Source organism: Vollenhovia emeryi, unplaced genomic scaffold, assembly GCF_000949405.1.
Source record: "Vollenhovia emeryi isolate VEMERY1.0 unplaced genomic scaffold, V.emery_V1.0 DF939341.1, whole genome shotgun sequence".
Taxonomy (NCBI): domain Eukaryota; kingdom Metazoa; phylum Arthropoda; class Insecta; order Hymenoptera; family Formicidae; genus Vollenhovia; species Vollenhovia emeryi.
The window spans coordinates 36,081-60,621 of NW_011967025.1; the positions used below are offsets into that span (position 1 = coordinate 36,081).

The window sequence follows — 24,541 nt, forward strand, 5'->3', positions numbered from 1 at the left end:
ATCATAGTGATTAGCTGTCAGAAAAATTGATAAAAATAGAAACATTAGTGCGCATAGCTCTTTTATAAAACCTCTAGTTACCGAGATTATTACGCATAGAACAACAATGAAGATAATTAGGCTATCGAAAAGCATATTTTATATCTATATGGTTTTCAAGATATAATAGTTGTAAATAATAAGGTTGTAAAATTAATTGTATTTATGCTGCATCAATTGATCTAAATACCTAGCGATCATGTCAATTTCTAAATTCAGATAATCATTTATTTTGTTGTACTGAAAAGTTGTATTTTCCCATGTATAGGGAATTATATTTACTATAAATTCCTGATTAATAACTGAATTCACTGTGAGGGAAACCCCATTTAGTGTAACGGAGCCTTTTTTTGCAACAAATTTAATTAATTCTTGTGGGCACAATAGTTTGATTTCATGAGAATCTAAATTTCGTTCGATTGTTAAAATTTTTACTATCCCATCAACATGACCCTGAACTAGGTGGCCATCGATCTTATCGCTTAATCTCATTGCTTGTTCGAGATTTATTTTTTTGCCTATTTTCCACGTATTTAAGTTAGAAACCTTCATAGTTTCTTGAGACGTTTGGACTGTAAATATGTCGCTCATTATATCAACAACAGTTAAACACACACCAGAGCAAGCTATTGAATTTCCTTTATTTATAGAGGGTAAATTTTGTGTTTTGATATAGAAAATTTGATCAGAGTTGGAGTGAGTGATAGTATCAGCTATAGTCCCGATATCCGTGATAATTCCTTTAAACATATGGTGAAAATAAATAATTTTACCATGAAAAATTTTTTACAACAACTTACTTCTATTTTGTTATAGCTAAAGTAATTCTGGTTTACCGACGATTTAAAAAACGACAAATTCGTCATTCCACCGCTTATTAGTGGGATCTATGTGAGATACCGTAACGGTATGACGTAGGACTGCTGTCATCCCGCTGCTTGTTAGCAGGATCTATGTGAGATACCGCGGCGATATGACGTAGGAAAACTGAGCCTGCACTAGCTATAGGCGCGAGAAAGGGGATCGTTTTTACTTACTTGCTTAACAGATTCTATAGAATATTCAGAATATATAAAGCAAGCTAGACTCAAAACACATAATGTAATCAATGTTGGTAACCCTATGTTCAATGCTAACCCAATATTTTCTCTTTTTTCTGGTGGCACTAATACTTTTAACATTGACACTTTTCCTAATGGAAAATGCCATAAGCAAAGTGTTGATGCAGATGCTACTATTATAAATAGACAAAAATAAGCCTTTTTTGAGGAAAATACAGTTTTTAATGGTGATTTGAGTGTAATGTTAGTAGGTGGTAGAGTTTTAGCTTCATTTGTTGCTGGTGAAGGATCTTTAGATTTATTTATTGGTAAAGGGTTTGTAGATTTATGAGGAGTATTTTTATGTTGCATAGGAGGTTGCTGTATATAAACACCTGAAACTAATTTGAGCAATTGCTCTTTCTTTTTATATACTTGCTTATGTAAATACTCTTTTGGAAAAGAAGACTTGCCAGCTGATTGTGGTCTAGTATTTCTAATACTTCTAATATCTCACCTGACTCTAATATTTCATGTAATTGTTTATCTTGAAAATAAACAATATTGAATATTGAGTTAAAAACATTGCGAAATGTTTCTGGATCTTGATTTTTGTATCCATTCATCACTTCAATAAATATTTCATTGAGTTTTTTTCCCCTGCGCTCAATCTGGTTATCTAACATAGCTACTCTAGCATCATTTTGTGCTTGTTTTATGGCTAATTGTTTTTCTTTCTCTGATAGTTCTTTGGTTTGCTTTTTTGACTTCTTTTTTCTGTTAGCCTTAAAATACTCTGTGTGCGAAGTAGTTTGACCTACATTCTGTTCTGCTTCTTTTACTTGTAGTGTAACTTGACTCTGTTCCTCATTTTCAGTTTTTTCTGCATGTTTTAGCTTTTCATTTAAAAATGACCCTATTTGGTGCAAATTATCTAAGTTAATGTCTTTAACATTTGTTTGTAGTATGATTGTTATTCCTTGCAGAAGGATTTGAGGCGGAGCATTATTTACGAATTCTTCTACAGTTTTATCACTATTAGTTTTACAGTAGTTATTATATAATTCACTGCTTTCTTTTGGTACTTTTATGTTGACTGTAAAATTTTTTTCCCGAGAAAGGCAGATTTTAAAAAAATCAATTAAAGATTTTATTTGAAATGGTCTTGTATTAAAGGTGTCTTTACCTGTTGCTGTTAGCTCAAATGAAAATTCTTGTATATTACTTTCAATACTTCTCGAGCGAATGGTACTGATCTTAATTATTTTGCTAGAAAATGCTTTACTTATGTTTTTGGATCTTTCCTTAAAGAACTTAGGTAAATCCTCTATTTTGTACTTATTATAAGTTTCAGTGTCACTGTTGTGCATGGTTGATACAGCAAATTCATCAACACAAAGGTAAATAAAAAAAACTAATTGGTCAATAAATTAATAATTAAATGGGACAGTTTTTAGATTGTTGATGCTATTCAAGATTTTACTATAATTAAAGTTTAAGCCAGCGTTTCTAAGATGAATAAAGAGCTACTGAATGAAATACCTTCACTTGAAGATAAAGCGGTCTCTGAAATTGAGAATGCTTCTTCTTTACAAGATTTAGAAAAAGTCAGGCTATCATATTTGGGAAAAAAGGGTGTAATTAAAGCTTATTTTGACAACTTAAAAGAGATAGAAGACGCAGGAAAAAAGCGCAATTTAGGCGAAGTTATCAACGTTTTACGTAATAAGCTAGATCAGCTTATAATGAATAAGGAAAATGCACTAAAAGCCGAAGAAGTTAACTTTAAATTGCAGAATGAGGCGGTTGATATCACGTTGCCCGTTAGACCAGAAAAAATGGGCAAGGTCCATCCACTCAGTAAGGTTATAAATGAAGTAAAGCTTATTTTTGCACATATGGGTTTTAAAGCAGTTGATGGCCCTGACATTGAAGATGAGTTTCATGTATTTGATGCACTGAATACTCCAAGTCACCACCCTGCGCGGGAAGAGCAAGATACCTTCTACTTAAAGAACAAAATAAACGACAAAAGAATGGTGCTGCGCACTCATACCTCATCTGTGGAGATCAGAACTATGGAAAAAGCGAAAACTTTTCCGATTAAAATCGTATCTCCTGGCAGAGTATACAGAAACGACTTTGATGCAACTCACACCCCTATGTTCCATCAAATAGAGGGGTTATATGTCAATGAGAATGTCAATATGGGCCAGTTAAAATTTACTATTCATCACTTCCTTAATAAGTTTTTTGGAGATAAAGGGCTGAAGATACGTTTTCGTAATAGTTTTTTCCCTTTTACCGAGCCTTCTGCAGAAGTGGACATAAGTTATAAAGGTAGTAAATGGATAGAAATACTGGGATGCGGTATGACGCATCCCAATGTTTTTCAAAATGTTGGAATAGACCATACTAAATACAACGGTTTTGCGTTTGGTATTGGTATAGAAAGGCTTGCAATGCTAAAATATCAAATTAGCGACTTAAGGAGCTTCTATGACAACAAAATCAGCTGGCTTGATCATTACGGTTTTCATTTTGCATCTTTAAGATAAGTGATAAGTAAAACTCATACGTTCATTATACTTGCTGCAGGGCATGGCAGGCGGATGAATTCAGATTTGCCTAAGGTCCTACACAAAATAGGCGGTTTTTCCATGCTCCAGCATGTCATTTACAATGCAAAACAGTTAAATCCTGAAAATATTGCTGTTGTAGTTGATCTGCCTTTAATTGAAAGACTAAAGTGCTTTAAGGATATACAGTTAATTACACAAGAATTAACACTTGGCACGGGAGATGCAGTCAAAACTGCGATGAGAAACCTGAAAGAATTGCCAGATTCGAGCATAATTATTGTGCAGTATGGAGATACCCCACTCATAAAAAGCAGCACAATAACTAAAATGGTTAGTTGCTTAGAAGGCAAGGCTCTAGTTTGCCTAGGTTTTAGGACAAGCAATAAAGAATACGGTAGGTTAATTATTGAGAATGGTTCCTTAAGAGAAATCGTAGAAGCAAAGAGTGATAAAAATAATCACGAAGAGTTTCTTGCAAATGCTGGAATAATGGTTGCATGTGCAAAGAATTTACGTGAATTGGTGGAGAAAATAGAGTGCAATAGCTCAGCTCATGAATATTACTTGACCGATATAGTTTCCATTGCAGTGAAGAGTAATTTAAATGTCGGTCACGTTATTACTGGTGGAGAAGAGGCAACGGGAATAAATAACAGAAATGACCTTATAAAAGCTGAATTTTACTTTCAAGAAAACAAAAGAAAATTTTTTACCAACTCTGGAGTAACGCTTGTTGCTCCAGAGACTGTTTTCTTTTCTCTTGATACGCAAATTGCCAGAGATTCAGTTATTTACCCATATGTTTTTTTCGGTACTGAAGTGAAAATAGAGTCTGGTGCGAAAATACTGCCATTTTCGCATTTAGAAAACTGCTTAATTAAAAGTAATGTTGAGGTCGGTCCATTTACCAGAATACGCGGAAACACAACAATTGGTAATAAGGCAAAAATAGGAAATTTTGTGGAAGTGAAAACAAGCGAAGTTGGTAAAAACACTAGAATAAAACACTTAAGTTATATAGGAAATGCTAAAGTAGGGCAGAGGAGTAATATAGGAGCAGGCACTATTGTCTGTAATTATGATGGGAAAAATAAACATGAGACGAATATAGGGAGCAATTGCTTTGTTGGTGCCAATAGCTCACTCATTGCACCGCTTAATGTTTGTGATGGCTCTGTAATTGCAGCAGGTAGTGTTATAGTGGAAGATGTACCAGAAAAAAGCCTTGCAATAGCAAGAGAAAAGCAGGTGATTAAGAGAATAAAGTAATTCGCTGTAATTATAGCAGATCTTCCTAATAACAGAACTGTTGCAAGAGCTTGTAGAATTACTTTTAGGTCATAATGTAAACCCTATTCTCGAGTTTACTTAAAAGTATTTAAGTAGCTCAAAAAGAACGTTAAGTCATGTTTTTTATTTATATTGACAGCATATATGACATCGTTTACGATTAAAGTTAATAACAATAATTTATATTTATATGTTTGCAGTAATTGAGACTGGTGGAAAGCAATATTTAGTAAAAGAAGGCAGTATAATAAAAGTAGAGAAGTTAGAAGTTGAAGAAAAAAAAGAGGTAGAAATCAATAAGGTGATTTGTATTTCAAATAATGGCTTATCTTATTCATCTAATGCTACTGTTAAAGCTGAAGTATTGGAGCAGTGTAGAGGAGAAAAAATTATAATCTTTAAGAAAAAAAGAAGAAAAAATTACCGTAGAAAGACTGGTCATAGGCAGTATATAACTGTTCTTCGTATCAATGAAATTAATCTTCAAAAGTAAGAGGTAAGATATGGCAACTAAAAAATCAGGTGGTAGTTCCTGTAATGGTAGAGATTCAGCAGGTCGTAGGTTAGGAATAAAGAAGAATGGGAAGGTTATTCCTGGTAACATAATTGTGCGCCAAAGAGGCACAAAATTCCATCCTGGGAAGAATGTTGGTATAGGTAAAGATCATACGATTTTTGCCAAAGTAGAAGGCTGGGTCAGCTTTAGAAGGTCATCAAATAAAAAGACTTTTATTGATATCTTGCCCACAGATAATATGAAAGCTTCAGCTTGAATAAATCAGGGGTCTGTAGCTCAGGTGGTTAGAGCGCACGCCTGATAAGCGTGAGGTCGGAGGTTCAACTCTTCCCAGGCCCACCATTTAGTAATTACTAACTGTGTTTTTTATAGCGGTTTTGGTATTGTATAAGCAGAAACCTAAAGCATGAGTTTATATAAAAATTTAGTAACCAGTGAGTCAGTGGCGGCTGGTCATCCAGATAAAGTAGCAGATCAAATTTCAGATGCAATACTTGATGAATACCTTTTCACTGATCCTTTTGCGCGAGCTGCAATAGAGACTTTAGTCACCAAAGATAACGTTACTATAGCTGGGGAAGTATTCGGACCTAACATCAAAAATAGCAGGATTGAAAGTATTGTACGGAATACAATAAAAGATATTGGTTATGAGCATGATGGTTTCCACTGGAGAAAAGTGAAGGTAAATATACTGCTGCATGAGCAATCAAATGACATTGCAATAGGGTTGGATCAAGGTGCTGGGGATCAGGGCATAATGTATGGCTATGCAACAACAGAGACAGAAAACCTTATGCCAGCACCCATTTTTTATGCACACTCGATTCTGAAAAATATCATGAGCGCAGTTAAAGAAGCAAAGCTTGGTCCGGATGCAAAATCACAAATCACTTTGGCATATGAGGATAACCTCCCGGTACGTGCTGAAAGTATTATTGTCTCAATACAGCACCCTGAGAATTTGGATCAATCAAAAGTAAAAGAAATAATTTATCCTTACATAGTTTCATCTTTACCTAAAGGGTGGATATGTCCTGAGAAAAATCTCTTAGTCAATCCAACTGGTAGATTTGTTATTGGTGGACCGGTTAGTGATTGTGGATTAACCGGACGAAAAATTATGGTTGATACCTATGGAGGTTATATTCCACACGGTGGAGGGGCATTTTCCGGAAAAGATGCAACCAAAGTTGATAGATCTGCAGCTTATATGGCAAGATACCTTGCTAAAAACATTGTTTTTGCCGGCTTGGCCAAACGTTGCCTTGTACAGCTCTCTTATGCAATTGGTATCTCAAAACCTACTTCATTCTACATCGATACATTTGGTACAAATACAGTAGATGAAAAGAGGATTAAAAAATTTATTGAAGGTAGCATAGATTTATCAACAAAAGGCATAATCAAGCATTTATCGCTTAATCGCCCTATATATAAACGTACAGCCTGTTATGGACATTTTGGTAAAGAGTCAGAAAATGACGGTGGATTTTCTTGGGAGAATATGGACTTATCTGCTGAGTTTTGTAGAGAACTCAATATGGAAGATAAAAATAGAACTGCTTTAAAGTTTTGATTTATAGCTCGATACTGATATAATAGCTTATCATTAAAGTGTAATTAGATTTTTATAATAATTATATCATATTTATGGTAATTTTAGTATTTATGAAGCTTACAAAATGTGTAATGATCCAAAAGAAAAGTTCTACGATATTGCTATAAGAGAATCATCTGACCTCATTGAAGAAATAAAAAAACATCCTTTCAATGTTGAATTGATGAACAATACGCTAGATTATGAAAAGTTCAAATTTTATCTTCAGCAGGATTTTTTGTATGTAGTGGACTGCACTCGTGCTTTATTGATTATTGCAGCTAAGTTTAATGATGTTGAAATAATGAATAAATTGATTTGTGTAGCTGTGGGCACTTTTGCCACACGAGGTTACTATAGTAAACATTTTGCAGATTGTGGTTTATCTGATAGCCACAAAAAATCGAGATCTTGCTCGGCTTTTACTAACTTCTTCGTACGTATTGCATATCATAATTCTGTTGCTGAAGGTTTAGCAGCTTCTTATCCGTGTTTCTGTATATATCAAATAGTTGTTTGTCATATTGTGAAAAGTAAAACTACTGCTGATAACAAATATCAAAAATGGATAGATTTTTTTAGCTCTGATGAGGCAAATACCATGATTAATGATGTAACTAGCATTATGAATAATCTATATGAAAAATCCAATAATGATGAACAAAAAAACATGCTAGGATTCTTTCGTGATGGGCTGCAGCTTGAGATGGAATTTTGGAATGAAGTGTATTATAAAGCAGGTAGCAATTTATGATCTAACATAGAATAACTCGTGTCAGAATCGTAGTTTTTAGCATTTTATATGTTTAGTAGTATAATTAAGAGTTGTTATGGATCAAATCTTTTAAGGGATATAGTTAATCACCCTTTTAATGTTGAGTTGATGAACGGTACTTTAAATATAGAGAGTTTTAAGTTCTATATTCAGCAGGATGCGCTGTTTTTAGATGGTTATATTCGTACCATATTGACTGCTGCCTCCAGAATAGAAGATCATAATGATGTAATCTCTCTTGCTAAAGTGGCACAAGGTTCAATAGCTGTTAATAAGTTCTTGTGTGATCACTATTTTACTATATATGGTGTAAGGCGTGGAAAAAAATCTCCTGCATGTTTCAATTTTACCAATTTTCTTTTATCCATCTCATATAGCGATACCTATGAAGCTATAACGGTTTTATATTCTTGCATGTTTATATACAAAACTGTTACTGATAATATGAAAAGTGGGTTCAAGGAAAATAACAAATATAAGGATTGGCTTGATTTTTATAGCGGTAGTTTAATGAAATATGGGTACGCTACTTTAGAGAATATTGTTGATAAATATTGCAAAAAGGTAGGAGTAAATGAAAGGAGTAGAATGCTTGAGTTATTTAGGATAAGCGCACAATTTGAGTTAGACTTTTGGGACAGTGCATATAATTTTTCAAGATTCAATCAATTTCCTAAGGAACATTGACAATTTTAAGCTAATTTGTATTCTTAGTAAGTATTTTTTAAAATGCTATGAAAAGTAAAGAACATGATTTTCATTTAGTGGACCCAAGTCCTTGGCCAATTGCTATATCAGCAGCAATTCTTATTCTTGCACTTGGATTAGTTGGTGCGCTTCATAAACAAATTTTCGGAATGTTTTGTTTAGTTCTGGGAATCTCCGCAGTATCAGGGGTGCTGTTCTATTGGTGGAGAGATGTAATAAGGGAGGCCATTTATGATAAATGTCATACTACCATTGTAAAACATGGACTCAAATTTGCAATGTACTTATTTATTCTCTCGGAGGTCGTATTTTTTATAGTGTTCTTTTGTTCATTCTTTAAAGCCTGGCTTGATCCAGTTTTTTTATTTGAGGCATTTTCTCCTGCAAAAAAAGTTGAATGGCCCCCTGAGGGAATTTTGCCACCTGATCCGTGGTCACTACCATTCATGAATACATTAATATTATTGCTTTCTGGTACAACAATTACTTGGGCAAATCACTCTTTACTTGAAAATGATAAAAAGAGCATGATTAAAATGCTGTCCATAACTATATTGCTTGGGGTTTTTTTTATAATAGTGCAAGCAATAGAGTATCATGAAGCGAGTTTTTCTCTACAAGAAACAGGAGAAAAGCTTATTTATACATCCAATTTTTATATGATTACTGGTTTTCACTGCGCACACGTTATAATAGGAATAATATTTTTATCAGTGTGTTTATTTAGAGCGTGGAAAGGCCAGTTTACACCTCAGGAACATTTGTGCTTTGAGTTTGCCTCCTGGTATTGGCACTTTGTAGATGTAGTCTGGATGTTTTTATTTTTGTTTGTCTATTGGTTAAGCGTTTATTAAGTGGTTAAAATAATAGGTCTAGATCCAGGGATAAGCAAGACGGGGTGGGCCATTATTGATCTAAACGAAAAAAATAATATTGAATTTTTGGGCGGCGGTACCATATCAACTGACAATAAGCTCAATACAGATGAACGCCTATATGTGATTTTTGAACAATTAAAGAAAGTAATTTCCCTATACTCTCCGAATGAAGCTGCGGTGGAGAAAATTTTTGTTAATAAAAATCCTAAATCTTCACTAACTTTAGGATATGCAAGAGGGGTTGTAATTTTAGCGTTAAAAATAACAAAGCTAACTATGAATGAATATGATGCAAACTATGTAAAAAAAAGCATTACCGGAAATGGCCATGCTGATAAGGATCAGATTATATTTATGGTGAAGCAAATAGTTAAAAATTTGAGTATAAAATGCCACCATGCTGCTGACGCTCTTGCTGTAGCAATTTGTCATGCTTATACGAAAGGTTCTTGTTTTGTTGAGTAACTTTTATATGAGATTCAGTTTGAAGATTTCCAGATCTGGAAAAACTATTTGATTGTATTTATCTTGTCTAACGTTCGTTGCAAAATAATACATGCGGAGATTTTATCATCTATTTTTTTCGATTTTGTGATTGATATGCCAGTAATTTTTAGTGTATGAGTTGCGATAGATGTTGAGAAGCTTTCGTCTTGTAAGTATATATTTACTTTATATTTTTTTATTATTTTATTTGCGAATTGGATTATGATTTTACACCATTTAGTTTCTTGTTCGTCCATTTTTAATGGTAGTCCTATTACCATTGATCCAGCTTCATTTTCTTTGAATATTCTATGCAGATAACCTAAATCTTTGCTCATATTTTTCCTATAATATACACTATGAACTGTGGCTATAAGCTGTGTTTTATCGCTAAATGCTATGCCTATTTGCTTTTCTCCCATGTCAAGGCACATTATGCGCTTATCTTTTGGAATAGACTTTAGAAACTCATCTGGATTTCTATGTAGCATCTATTAGACTTCCTTTAAAGTGACCTTACCCAGAAAAAGTAGAGAGAAAGTCAAGAAAATTTTTTACAAAAAGAATAATGAATCAAATTGCTCAGGAATGCAATAGACTTCTTGCATAACCCAAACTAAGTAGAAAAAAGGTATCATCCGAGTAGCTGACACTGGTTCATCTTATGGTGCAACCTCCCCTGTCATCCCAGTGCATAACACTGGGATCTAGGTTTTTAGAGCTATCATAGGATGACAGAAGCACACTTTGTCATCCCAGTGCGTGACACTGGGATCCAGAAGACTTAATTTCAACCAAGTGGCTGCGTAATAAAGGCTGGATTCCAGTGTCAAGCACTGGAATGACAGCAGTCCTACGTCATACCGCGATTCATTCGCGGTATCTCTAGATCCCGCTAACAAGCAGCGGGATGACGAATTGCTTAACCGTCATTCCGCCACGAACCGTCATACCGCGGCGGTATCTCTTAGCCGCTAACACGCAGCAGACCGTCATACCGCCGCGGTATCTCATCCGCTAACACGCAGCGGGATACTTGACCTTTACAGGGATGACGGTTGTCGTTTAGCTATAAATGTTTAAGAAATTTACCAAATAAAAAAAAGGCAAAAGAAGCCCTGTGGTGCGAGTTTTGACTCTATATTACTGTAAGTGGCGCTGTAATAATGTGCTAACGCTTAAAATAAGCGCGATTTGGCTGAATGTAGAAAAAATAAAAAAGATATGCAGCCGCTATAATTTTATGTAATCCGCCAATAAATACCCTGAGTTTTTTACTGAATTTTGTCATTGAGCCTGCAGGTCAAAAACAAGTTTTGAGTTATAAATACCCTTAATACTACAATAAGGGGGCTGGCGGAGTTTGTCAAGGAAGTTTTTCGTTTAATTTTTCGTCCTGTTTCTACGGGTTGCATACCACTTAGCTAACATGAGTTTTGTTTTGACTTTTTGTGTTAATTTTGCAGAATATTAAGATTATCATTTAAATAAAATACATGACGAAAGAGGATTGGGAAGCGGTAATTGGGCTTGAGGTGCACGCTCAAGTTTCTTCTAATACGAAGCTATTTTCTAGCTCATCAACGGAGTTTGGTGCTGAGCATAACACTCAAGTTTCTCTAGTTGATGCGGCAATGCCAGGTACGCTGCCAATACTAAATTATTACTGCATAGAGCAAGCAATACGCACCGGTCTTGCACTTTCTGCAGAAATTAATAAGTGTTCTTACTTTGATCGGAAAAATTATTTTTATCCTGATTTACCGCAAGGTTACCAGATAACCCAATTTTTTGAGCCAATAGTTAAAAATGGTAGAGTACTTATCAACGACAATGAAAAGGAAATAAGAATTGCGAGAATTCATTTAGAGCAAGATGCAGGAAAGAGCGTTCATGAGGAAAGCAAAACTTATGTGGATTTAAACCGTGCAGGGGTTGCTTTAATGGAAATTGTTTCAGAACCAGATCTCCGTTCATCTGCAGAAGCTGCAGAATGCATGAAAAAATTGAGGCAGATTTTGCGTTACACTGGTTCGTGTGATGGTGATATGGAAAAGGGATCACTTCGTTGTGATGCAAATGTTTCTGTTCGCCTAAAAGGCAGTAGTACATTTGGCACTCGTTGTGAAATAAAAAATCTGAACTCGATACGTTATATTGTGCAAGCTATAGACTATGAAATACAAAGACAAATTGAAATTTTAGAAAGTGGAGAAGAAATAAGTCAAGATACCTTATTGTTTGATGTCGCTTTGGGAAAAACAAAAGTGATGAGAAGCAAAGAGGATGCAAGCGACTATAGATACTTCCCTGAGCCTGATTTATTACCTGTTGAGGTAAGCCAGGAGAAAATTGATTTAATTCAATCATCTTTGCCCGAGTTGCCAGATCAAAAAAAGCTGCGATACATTGAGGAATTAGGTATCAATGAATACGATGCAAACGTCATTACTTCCGATAAGGCGATTGCTGATTACTTTGAGGAATTGATAAAAAAACATGATTCAAAGCTCGCGGTCACCTGGTTAACTGTAGAGCTTTTCGGTCGTTTAAATAAAGCAAATATTGATATTGTGAGCTCCCCAATCAAAGCAAATGCTTTGTCAGAACTCTTAGATTTTATCGTTGATGGAACAATCTCTGCTAAACTTGGTAAACAAGTTTTTGATATTATGTTTGAAACTGGAAAGCCTGCATCCCTTATTATAGAAGAGCAGGATCTCAAGCAAATAACTGACAAATGTCAAATTTCAGAGGTAATAGATAAAATCATCAATAGCAACCAAGATAAAGTTCAAGAATACAAAAGCGGTAAAACAAGATTATACGGATTCTTTGTTGGCGAAGTTATGAAATCCACTAAGGGAAAAGCCAGCCCTGATGTCGTGAATTCAATTTTGAGTGAAAGATTAAGTAATTAGTCACATTTTTTTATTTACATAACAGCACATCTCGTGGATATTCCAAGGTCTTTGTTACGATATCTGTATATTATGACATATAACTTTTTTACCATTTGTTGGTACTATTTTTAAAATTATGTGAGGTTGAGGATGCCTGTAAGATTATCCTGCTCGGCGGTTAAGCGCACCTTTCATGGTATTATGTATCAAGCGAGATGGCTAATGCTGTTTCCTAAACATGCAGTAGATAGAGAGTATTCTTTCCGCCTATTCACAGAGAAAAAATCAGCTAAGGATTTTGATGATATTGTTCTTCGGTATGAACAAGATGGGAAAATAGTACATAGATTCATACAAGTCAAGCACAGGCAGGGTAGGCACAAAAAGATCAGTATAGGTGACTTATTAACACCGGGAAAGAATGGTGCGTTTGGCTTAATAAAATATCTCATTGCTTATTTAAAGATCAAAAGTAGTGGAGAGTTTGAGGGTGAAATAGAGGATTTTGTCATTATTACAAATGATGATTTTGATTCCGCGGATTCGACATCGCATCCAGTAAGAAAGCTGAGAATGATGCCGAGTGGGAAGAATAAAGGAAAGGAAATTTCAGTCATAAGAATAGACACACAAGATGAGTTTCTGGATGTAGGTGATGGTGTAAGATATAAATTTGATGATAGCATTATCTCATATTTGCAGGAGAATAAGAATTTTATAAAGCGTGAGGTAGGTAGAGAAGTCAGCGATAAAGAAATAGAAGACTTTTTAAATAAATTAGTATTTGCAGTCAATTTGCCAAGCGGAACTGAACTTAGTGAAATTATTAAGAGTGAATTGGGCAAGGAATTCAGCAATACTGATGCAAGTCACTTCTACAGCCGTTACCAGGAAGAAGTGCTGATTTTGCTGGAAAAAGAAGAAGAGGAGTTTCTATCATATGAGAAAGCAAAAGCTCTTCTTGAAGAAATAAGAGAGGAAATTTTAGGAGCGGTTTGGTTTGGCATAATAGAGCCAGTGGCATCTTTTACTGGTAGAGGCAGAGTATTAACAGCTCTGCATAATGTACTACAAAGAAGTGCAAAAAAACAAGCGGTGATATCGCAGGTTGCCTCTATTAGTGGTCTTGGAGGGGTAGGTAAGAGTGAGTTAGCTAGGAAATATGCTTACAAATATGGAAAGGATTATTACGATAATGTGATATGGATAAGTGCTGAAAACTCTAAGACTATGGAAAGTTCTTTTTTGGACTTAGCTAAAGATGATAAACTAGGCATTTCTCCCCAGGATAAGTACGGAAATGACAAGATGATAGAAACTATTGTTAAAGAAACATATGCTTTCTTTGCAAGAAGGGGAAGGAAAAGCCTATTCATTTTTGATAATGCTGAAGGGTATAAAGATATTAGTAAGTTTTTACCGCTCTCCTTGGATAATAAGCCCTATATTTTAATTACCTCTCGTAATAAGGATTGGAGAATATCAGAAGATGAAGGAGAGATAAAAACAATACAGTTAGGTGTATTCAAAGAAACGGAGGCTTTGAAGTTTGTTAAGAGGGCTTTAAATATAAGAAATAATTTACAAGATGAAGAAATAAAAAACCTAACAGAGGAATTACAATATTTCCCGTTAGCTTTAAAACAAGCAGTTGCATATATTAATGAAAAAAATGTTGTACTAAGTTACAGGGGTAAAGAAAAAATTGGTGTTAGTGACTATCTGAAAAAGTATGAAGAAGAAGCAGAGAAGCTGCTTGACTTTGAGTCCAAATATGGAGGTGACCGTTATACTAAAACAACATTCATAACTTGGAAAATTACAATTGACGCTATAGCACAAAAAGAATGTGGTTTTGAAGCTTTGAGTATTCTGGAAATAATGGCCTACCTTGCTCCTGACAAGATTCATATAGAAGAAATCTTTTCAAAATTAATAGCAGATGATGAAGAAAAGCTGTGGAATGCTGTTAAGTTACTCGATAGATATTCAATAATTGACTTAAAAAAAGGAGTGGCAAACATTCACAGACTAGTGCAGAAAGTAACTGAATTGAATTTACAAAAGGAAGGCAGAGAAGAAGATACCTTAAGAAAAGTTCTGGAATTGATAAACAGTGGTGATTTAGCGAAAGATAGTAAAATTCATGTTGCATCTATTTGGGAATATGCGAGTGGACACGGTAAGTTGATTGATGATTTTTATTTTGACTCGGTTTATACCTACCAGGAAATTTCTTATACGGAGATAAGTACCCCTTTGCATTTACTTGCTGAGAATGGTAACTATAAAGCAATTAAGGCTCTATTAACACATATAGAAAAAGAACATTCAAGTAGTTTTAATAACGTTATTAATGCTAGGAAAAATTATGGTAGGACAGCACTACACGTTGCTGCTAAAAATGGGAAATTGTATGTAGTAAAATACCTAATTAGTAAAGGTATTGATATTAACTCCAGAGATGAAGCTGACTGGACTCCTTTGATGTCAGCTGTTTATGGTGGAGAATTGAATACAGTAAGGTACCTAATTGATATAGGTGCTGACATTAATGCCAAGAGCAGACTTTGCAGTACTTCATTGCATTTTGCTGCTGATAGTGGAGAATTGGACATAGTAAAGTGCCTGGTCTTTAAAGGTGCTAACGTTAACGCTAAGAACATAGATTGTAGAACTCCATTGCACTTTGCTGCTGATAATGGAAACTTGAGTGTAATAAAATATCTTATAAGGAAAGGAGCTGATATTAACGCTGAAGATGAATATGCTAACATCCCTCTATACTTTGCTATTCGGAATAGAAAATTGGAAATAGTAAAATATCTAGTTGATAAAACTGATATTAATAATAAATATAATGATACTCTATTGCATTTGGCTGTTTGTAGTGGAGAACTGGATGTAGCAAAGTATCTCGTGAGTAGAGGGGTTGACATTAATGCTAAGAGCAAGTTCCTTCCATTACATCTATCTAGTTTATGTGGGCTGGATATAGTAGGATATTTTGTTAAGAAGGCTGCTAGTGCTGAGGGTGGATATTATGAAACTCCACTACACTATGCTGTTTTTCATGGAAACTTAGAAATAACAGAATATCTTATTGAAAAGGGTGCAGATGTTAATGCCAGAAATAGAAATAGTAATACTCCACTACACCTTGCTATTATGAAGGGAAAGATTGATGTAGTTAAGGTATTATTAAAACACAACGCAGACGTTAACGCCAAAAATAATGAAGGAAAGACAGCATTACATTATGCCACTGATTTCAATCATAGGGACCTTGTGGAATTGCTTTTAGCTCATGGTGCATCCTTATAACTATTGAAATTTTGCATTTAATTTATAGCTCCGCTTCTATCAGGGCATAGGATGACAGAAGTGGGCTTTAATAGCTGTAGTACTATAGCTGTTATACTCCAAAAGTAAGTATTAGATATAATAAATAGAAGAAATTAGATAGAATGATTAAAGGGACAAGGATATAAAGGTTTAACTTAAAATAACCTGATAAAATTTGAATCACACTTCCAAGTGCTGGCACCCATGAAAGTAATGCAACTGCACAAATCAGTAGATTTCTTACGATTTTTGGTGTTTTATGCTCGTTCTCTAGTTTGTGGTATGATTTTCGTATAGAGATTGTTATTCTACCTAAATACCAGTTAACTATTCCATCAAGGCTTGATCCTAGTACTCCAAAAAATAACATCAGTAGTAGATTGTGATGTGATCTAAAGTACAGCATAGCTTCAAACATAAAGCCTTGGTGTATAGGCAAGATTAACGATGATAATAGGCTGTCTTTAAACAGCAGAAAGTAATCTTCCATATAAGTTTACCAAGTTGTTGTACCATCTTCATTGTCAGAAATTGTAATCCCCATTTGTTTCAACTGATCCCTTATTTTGTCTGCAGTATTATAATCTTTATTTTGTTTTGCTGCTCTTCTTAAATCTATCAATCTTTCTATTTCTTGATGACTCACACCAGCAGTAAACCACTCTTGATAACTTGACTCAAGAAGACCAATAAATCTGGCACTCTTAACAAAACTCTCAGTTAATTTAAGCTTTTCACTTTCATTACTCATTTTGTTGATTTTTGCAGCCATTTCATGTAATATAGCTAGAGCTTCAGGAATGTTTAAGTCGTTTTTTAAAGCGTCTATAAAATCTTTAGAAATCTCTGCGTTACTTTCATCAATATTTGTTGTATCTAAACCACGTGATAATCGATAAAATTTATTTAAGGTTTCCTGTGCATCAGAAATAACGCTTTCTGTCCAATCAAGTGGTTTTCTGTAGTGAGTTTTGAGCAGTGCATAGCGTATTACTTCACCCTTTATTCCACTATCTAGCAAATCCCTTACTTTGACTATATTAAATAAGGACTTGCTCATTTTTTCTTCGTTTACTGTAAGGAAGCCGTTATGTATCCAGTATTTTGCAAACATTGATCCAGCAAATGCAGACTTACTCTGTGCAATTTCATTTTCATGGTGAGGAAATTGTAAATCTATGCCACCACCATGAATATCAAAATCTTTGCCAAGATAAGCATATGACATTGCTGAGCATTCTATATGCCATCCAGGCCTGCCCTTTCCCCATGGGCTATCCCAATAACTTGAAAGTTTGTAGTCAATATCACTTGCAGGCTTCCACAGTACAAAATCTCCAGGGTGCTTTTTATTTTCATTAACTTCAACTCTGCTACCTGGAACCAATTCATCAGTTTTTTTTCCTGATAAAGCACCATATTCATGGTAAGATTCTATATTAAAATACACGTGTTTGTCAGATTCGTAAGCGTGGCCTGATTGCAGTAAATGTTCAATTAATTCTATAATATAATCTACGTTTTCTGTTGCTTTTGGCTCGTGTGTTGGCTCTTTACAATTTATACTTTCCATATCATCATGAAAAGCTTTAATGTAATATGTGGTTATACTTTCTGTGTTGCTATTTTTCTCGCTTGCTGCATTAATTATCTTATCATCAATGTCGGTTATGTTACGCACATAGGTAACTTTGCCATAACAAAACTTAAGTAGCTGAAATAACACATCATACACAACAACAGACCGTGCATTGCCTATATGTGCTGTGTCATATACTGTTGGTCCGCAAACATACATTTTCACATGATCTTTATCGATTGGTATAAAAAGTTCCTTTTTTTTTGTTAAGGTGTTGTAAAGCCTAACCATATACGAAGCTTTTGAGAAAAGAAAATGCCCCAATGATAAGTTGTGGCCCTTTGACTACTACAACAAGAGTAAGCAATAGTCCACACAATGATATTAAAATTCCCAATATGGATAGAAACCCATCTTTACTCATAATACCAAGTGAAATAAGAGTCGTACCAATTGCAGGAATAAAGTTGGTAAGAGGTAATGGAAGAGCTATTGATAATGCACAAAGCAACATTACAAAAGCTAAAATTTTTTCGCCAGGCCCATAGAAAATAAAAGACATTCTTGGTTTCATGAACTTTTCTATTTTTTTTAATGCTGGAGAAGTTTTCTCCACCACAAGAGCTAGTGTTGAACGCTGAAAAGATCTTCTTTCCAACCAATGCGGCATCCAAGGAGAATCAAATCCAAATAAAAGCTGCAGCGAGAATAAGATTAAAGGTATAGAAAGAATAGTTGTATAACCAGGTGGAACCGGTATAGGCACCGATAGCGGCAAGGAGAAGATGATTATTAAAATACCAAAACCTCGCTCATGCAAAGCTGTTTTAATGTCAAACAAAGTTACTTTATCGCTATCATTGTTATTGGTATCTGCAACCTCTTTTAGAATATCAGAAGCTAGTTTATCACTTTTAGTCAACTTATCATTTTTTGACATGAAAAACCCTTGATAAAAATAATTCTTAACACAATTATTGTTTTATTTCAATATGCATTACTCATTTCGCGCTAGTACTTCATTCTTTTGTTAAAGTGTTGTAAAACTTTTAAGAAGAGAAAGTGCTCCGGTTATAAGTTGTGGTCCTTTGACTATTACAACAAGGGTAAGCAACAACGCACACAATGATACTAAAACTCCCAATATGGATAGAAACCCGTCTTTACTCATAATACCAAGTGAAATAAGAGTTGTGCCAATTGCAGGAAGGAAGTGAGTAAAAGGTAATGGAAGAGCTATTATTATTGCACAAAGCAACATCATAAAAGCCAAAATCTTCTCACCAGGCCCATAGAAAATGAAAGACAGTCTTGGCTTCATGAATTTTTCTATTTTTTCTAATACAGAGGAAGTTTTCTCTACCACAAGAGCTAGTGTTGAACGCTGAAAAGATTTTCTTTCTAGCCAACTGGGCATCCAAGGAGAATCAAATCCAAATAGAAGCTGCAGTGAGAATAAGATTAAAGGTATAGAAAGAATAGTTGTATAACCAGGTGGAACCGGTATAGGCACCGATAGCGGCAAGGAGAAGATGATTATCAAAATACCAAAACCTCGCTCATGCAAAGCTGTTTTAATGTCAAACAAAGTTACTTTATCGCTATCATTGTTATTGGTATCTGCAACCTCTTTTAGAATATCAGAAGCTAGTTTTTTATCTTTAGTTAGTTTCTCACTTTTTTGCACAATTATCCTTTAATAAAATATTCCTCTTAAACTAACATAGTTGTTGCTGTATTTCAATATTTGTTATTTATTTCATACCAACACTTCATCTCTTTCATTTTTTAACCTTACTAAGTTTTTAAACAGATGACATGCACTAAGGTGCATGTCACGAAGTATGAGGACGCTAACGATCCGGTTCATTAGACGATAATTTTTCTGAGTCCTTAAGCTCCTGTTTAAGGTTTTTGATGCCTTTTCCTAAATCACCCATAACTTGCGGTAATCTGCCTGCACCAAACAGAACTAAAATTATTATTAAGACTAGAAACAATTGCCATGGTCCTAAACTCATTTTCACCTCCATTTAAAATATTGACCTTTAAATGTTAAAACTTGACTGAAGTCAAGCAACACATAGATTATATCACCTTTATTTAATTATAAATCAAGGTTTTTTAATTATTTTATAACAACTCCAAACTAGATTGTTTTCTTGCAGCGAATAAGTGGAAACTTTTCGCTTAACTATAGAGTAGAGGAGAGCTCACTAAAAAACTTTGCTAGCGTATCATCTCTAGGCCTATGGTATATATCGCTAGAAACCCCTGATTGAATAATTTTACCATTTTTCATTACATAGATAAAATCTGCAACTTTCAATGCTTCTTGCGGGTCATGAGTTACCATTAGCACAGGGATATTTTTACTTCTAAAAAGGGACAATATATGTTGTCTTATTCGGCACTTGAGCAGTATATCCAAATTAGAAAATGGTTCATCTAACAACACAACATCAGGGTTTTGTGCCATCACTCTTGCTATTGCAACTAATTGTTGTTGTCCTCCAGATAAGGCGTTAGGGTACATATTTTCATATTTTTCTATATTGAGTAACTTCAAGATTTCCAATGCAATTAGGTGCTTTTCTCTCTTGGAAGAGCTGCGGATAGCAAAGGTTATATTTTCTACTACTGTTTTGTGAGGAAATAATGCAGAATGCTGAAAAATCAATCCGATATTTCTATGCTCTATAGCGACTGATGCCTTATTGCTTGCAACTAACCTATCATTTATAAAAATAGTTCCAGATTTTGGATTTTCTATCCCTGCAATTAATTTCAAAATTGTTGACTTGCCACAGCCAGAATGCCCCAATAAACATGCAACACTTCCTTTTTTTACTTTAATGTTTATATTGCTTAAAGCAAAGTCGTCTTGATTGTTATAGAAATAACCAATATTGTTAACTAGCATTAATCTTACTTAAACCATGTTATTAAATATAATAGCATTATACTCAAGAAGTACAGAAATGTTTTTTGTCGTCATAAATTGGTTATGCAAGAAATCTAGAAAAGAGAAGGATTTTTTGCTATAACTTTACATAAATGGTAGGAAACACGGGACTATAGCTCAGCAGGATAGAGCGTTGGACTCCTAATCCGAAGGTCGTGCGTTCGAATCGCACTAGTCCCACCACATTAAATTTCATGGAGATTTTTTTTCACAAATACACACACCTATCCAGTGTCAAGCACTGGAATCTCGGTAACCCATACGTCATCCCGCCGCGGTATCTCAGCCGCTAACAAGTGGCAACTGTTCTCCCTCGTCATACCGCGATTCATTCGCGGTATCTCTTAGCCGCTAACACGTAGCGGGATGACGGTTGTCGTTTAGTTATAAATATTAAGAAATTTACCAAATGAAAAAAAAGGCAAAAGAAGCCCCGAGTAGTGAGTTTTGACTCTATATTACTGTAAGTGGCGCTGTAATAATGTGCTGACGCTTAGTTTAAGCGCGATTTGGCTGAATGTAGAAAAAATAAAAAAGACATGCAGCCGCTATAATTTTATGTAATCCGCCAATAAATACTCTGAGTTTTTTACTGAATTTTGTCATTGAGCCTGCAGGTCAAAAACAAGTTTTGAGTCATAAATACCCTTATTATCATAATAAGGGGGTTGGCGAAGCTTGTCAAGTAAGTTTTTTCGTTTCTACTGAATGACAGTTGTGGCTTGGGAGGTAGTGCAAGAAGTCTACTGATGGCTTTCAAAGCAGTTGAGCTTAATTATTAGAGTAGTAATGTTTATTTTTATATTGACTATTGAGGTTTATTATTTTATAACTAAAAACTTAGTTATTTTAATGAGCTTGAGTTTATAACATATGCCTACGATAAATCAATTAATACGTAAAGGTAGATTAGGATTGACCCATAAGAAAAAGGTGCCAGCTTTGGGAGAAAGCAACCCTCAAAGGAGAGGTGTTTGCACTAAGGTGTATACTACAACTCCTAGGAAGCCTAACTCAGCACTCCGTAAAGTAGCCAGAGTAAAAATTAGTGGGTATGGTGAAGTAACAGCTTATATACCTGGTGAAGGTCATAATTTACAAGAGCACTCTGTTGTTTTGATACGTGGTGGGCGGGTTAAAGATTTACCAGGTGTGCGTTATCACATAATAAGAGGTGCCCTTGATCTGCGTGGTGTGCAAAATCGAAAGAAAGCTCGTTCAAAATATGGTGTAAAGAAATCTGGTTAAAGTTTATGGCTCGTCGGAATAAAGCAAAAAAAAGAGAAATAAGTCCTGATTCGCGTTACGGCAGTGCTTTGTTGATGCGTTTCATTAATACAATCATGAAATGTGGTAAAAAATCTACTGCAGAAAAGATTATCTATGACGCTTTGTCTTTAGCTGAAAAGAAAATAGGCGAAGGTGGGTTATCAATTTTTGAAACAGCGGTAGAAAATGTTACTCCTTCTATAGAAGTGCGTTCTCGACGCATTGGTGGTGCAACTTATCAAGTGCCTGTTGAAGTTCGACAAGATAGAGCTATTTCTTTAGCGTTAAGGTGGATTGCTAAAGCAACTTCTGCTGCTCGAAAAAAGAGTGGAAAAACCACTGTTGATTGTTTGCAATCTGAAATACTGGATGCTTATAATAAACGCGGTGGTGCGTTTAAGATGTGCGAAGAAAAATATAAAATGGCTGAGGCTAATAAGGCATTTTCTCATCTTCGTTTTTAATGTTAGCTAATTAATTGTGATATGGAAATTGGGATATCTAAATACAGAAATATAGGAATAATGGCTCACATAGATGCTGGTAAGACTACCACAACAGAGCGTATTTTATTTTATACTGGCAAGCAAAATAGAATTGGTGAAGTGCACGATGGGGCAGCTTCTATGGATTGGATGGAGCAGGAAAAAGAGCGTGGTATTACAATCACATCTGCTGCAACAACATGTTTTTGGAATGATCATAGGGTCAATATAATAGACACTCCAGGTCACGTTGATTTTACTATTGAAGTTGAGAGATCTTTAAGGGTTTTGGATGGTGCAGTTGCTGTATTTGATGGAGTTGCTGGAGTTGAACCTCAATCTGAAACAGTTTGGCGTCAAGCTGATAAATATAGCGTTCCTCGTATTTGCTTTGTTAATAAGATGGATAGAATAGGGGCAAATTTTTATCGATGTGTTGATATGATAAAGACGAAGCTTGGTGCAGCACCTTTAGTCATTCAGTTGCCAATAGGAAGTGAGAAAGATTTCAAAGGTATAATTGACCTTATTTCTATGAAAGCCATTATATGGCAAGAAGAAACGTTGGGCGCTAAATTTTCTTATGAAGATATTCCTTCTGATTTGCTTGACAAGGCTCAAGAATATCGAAATCTTTTATTAGATGCTGCAGCTGAGATGGATGATGAAGCGATGAATACTTACTTTGAGTCTAACGATCTGCCAGTGGATTTACTGAAAAGATGCGTGAGAAATGGGACCATTAAAGGAAAATTTGTTCCTGTATTATGTGGATCAGCTTTTAAAAATAAAGGCGTACAACCACTTTTAGATGGTGTGGTTGATTTTTTACCTTCTCCTATTGATGTTGATGTAATTGTTGGAACTGATCCTAAAGATTCAGAAAAGAAAATTGAGATCAAACCTTCAGAAAAAGAGAAATTCGTTGCTCTTGCATTTAAAGTGATGACGGATAAGTTTGTAGGTAGCTTGACGTTTATTCGTATTTATTCCGGTAAGTTAAAATCTAAATCTGCTGTATTAAATGCAGGAAAAAATGAGACTGAAGGAATTGGCAGAATGCTGCTTATGCATGCAAATAACAGAGAAGATATAAACGAAGCTAAAGTTGGTGATATAGTTGCCTTAGTTGGATTAAAGAGAACAATTACTGGCGACACTTTATGTTCATCTGATTTTCCTATATTATTAGAGCGTATGGAATTTCCTGAGCCTGTTATTGAAATTGCCGTGGAACCTAAAACTACTTCAGATCAGGAAAAATTAGGTGTTGCTTTAAATAGATTGGTTGCAGAAGATCCTTCTTTAAGAATGTCAGTAAATGCGGAGAGTGGACAGACTATATTGAAAGGCATGGGTGAGCTGCATCTTGAGATTATTGTTGATAGAATGAAGCGCGAGTTTAACGTTGAAGCTAACGTCGGTGCGCCTCAAGTTGCATATCGTGAAACTATCACTAAATCTGTTGAAATTGATTACATTCATAAAAAACAATCTGGTGGTGCTGGCCAATTTGCAAAAGTAAAGATTATATTTGAACCTCTTGAGCCTGGTTCTGGGTTTCAATTTGAAAGTAAAATTGTAGGTGGTGCAATTCCAAAAGAATATATTCCTGGTGTACAAAATGGTTTAGAGTTGATAAAAGAAGGAGGCATGATCTCTGGTTTTCCGGTTATTGATTTTAAGGCTACCCTTATTGATGGTGCTTTCCATGAAGTTGATTCTAGTCCTTTAGCTTTTGAACTTGCTGCTAAAGGTGCTTTTAAAGAGATGGCAAATAAAGCTGGTCCAAAAATGTTAGAACCTATAATGAAAGTTGAAATCATTACGCCTGAAGAGTATATGGGTGATATCATGGGCGATGTAAATAGCAGAAGGGGGCAAGTTTCAAGTATGGAAACGCATAATAGTAGCACTATAATTCTTGCTTTCGTACCCCTTGCAAATATGTTTGGTTATATAAATGTTTTGCGTTCTATATCTCAGGGAAGAGCTCAGTATAGTATGCATTTTTCTTATTATGAACAAGTACCACAATATGTGGTTGATGAGTTAAAGTTAAAGTATAATTAAGGGTAAT

At 34.9% G+C, this 24,541-nt stretch overlaps 3 protein-coding genes and 2 non-coding genes across 5 annotated transcripts in view; all 5 read left to right on the forward strand.

Annotated features, from left to right (window-relative positions):
• Positions 1–5,733: 5,733 nt before the first annotated feature.
• Positions 5,734–5,807, forward strand: Trnai-gau. The gene has a single exon. It is a non-coding gene; the product is annotated as a tRNA-Ile (tRNA).
• Positions 5,808–5,874: 67 nt separating this feature from the next.
• Positions 5,875–7,047, forward strand: LOC105558471 (S-adenosylmethionine synthase 1-like). The gene has a single exon (XM_012006173.1). The coding sequence runs from the start codon at positions 5,875–5,877 to the stop codon at positions 7,045–7,047; it is 1,173 nt and encodes a 390-aa protein (XP_011861563.1).
• Positions 7,048–11,411: 4,364 nt separating this feature from the next.
• LOC105558472 (glutamyl-tRNA(Gln) amidotransferase subunit B, mitochondrial-like) lies at positions 11,412–12,836 on the forward strand. The gene has a single exon (XM_012006174.1). It carries the CDS (start codon positions 11,412–11,414, stop codon positions 12,834–12,836), a length of 1,425 nt encoding a protein of 474 aa, XP_011861564.1.
• A 132-nt stretch (positions 12,837–12,968) lies between these two features.
• The window catches only part of LOC105558474, a 16,032-nt gene continuing 4,459 nt past the window's right edge, over positions 12,969–24,541 (forward strand). Inside the window, exons 1-7 of the mRNA XM_012006175.1 lie at positions 12,969–16,128; positions 16,171–16,246; positions 18,779–18,955; positions 19,148–19,209; positions 21,612–21,950; positions 22,109–22,317; positions 22,447–24,524. Of these exons, the coding sequence (XP_011861565.1) occupies positions 12,969–16,128; positions 16,171–16,246; positions 18,779–18,955; positions 19,148–19,209; positions 21,612–21,950; positions 22,109–22,317; positions 22,447–24,524 (6,101 nt within the window). The remainder of the gene's footprint in view (positions 16,129–16,170; positions 16,247–18,778; positions 18,956–19,147; positions 19,210–21,611; positions 21,951–22,108; positions 22,318–22,446; positions 24,525–24,541) is intronic.
• Trnar-ccu lies at positions 20,814–20,887 on the forward strand. Its single transcript has one exon. It is a non-coding gene; the product is annotated as a tRNA-Arg (tRNA).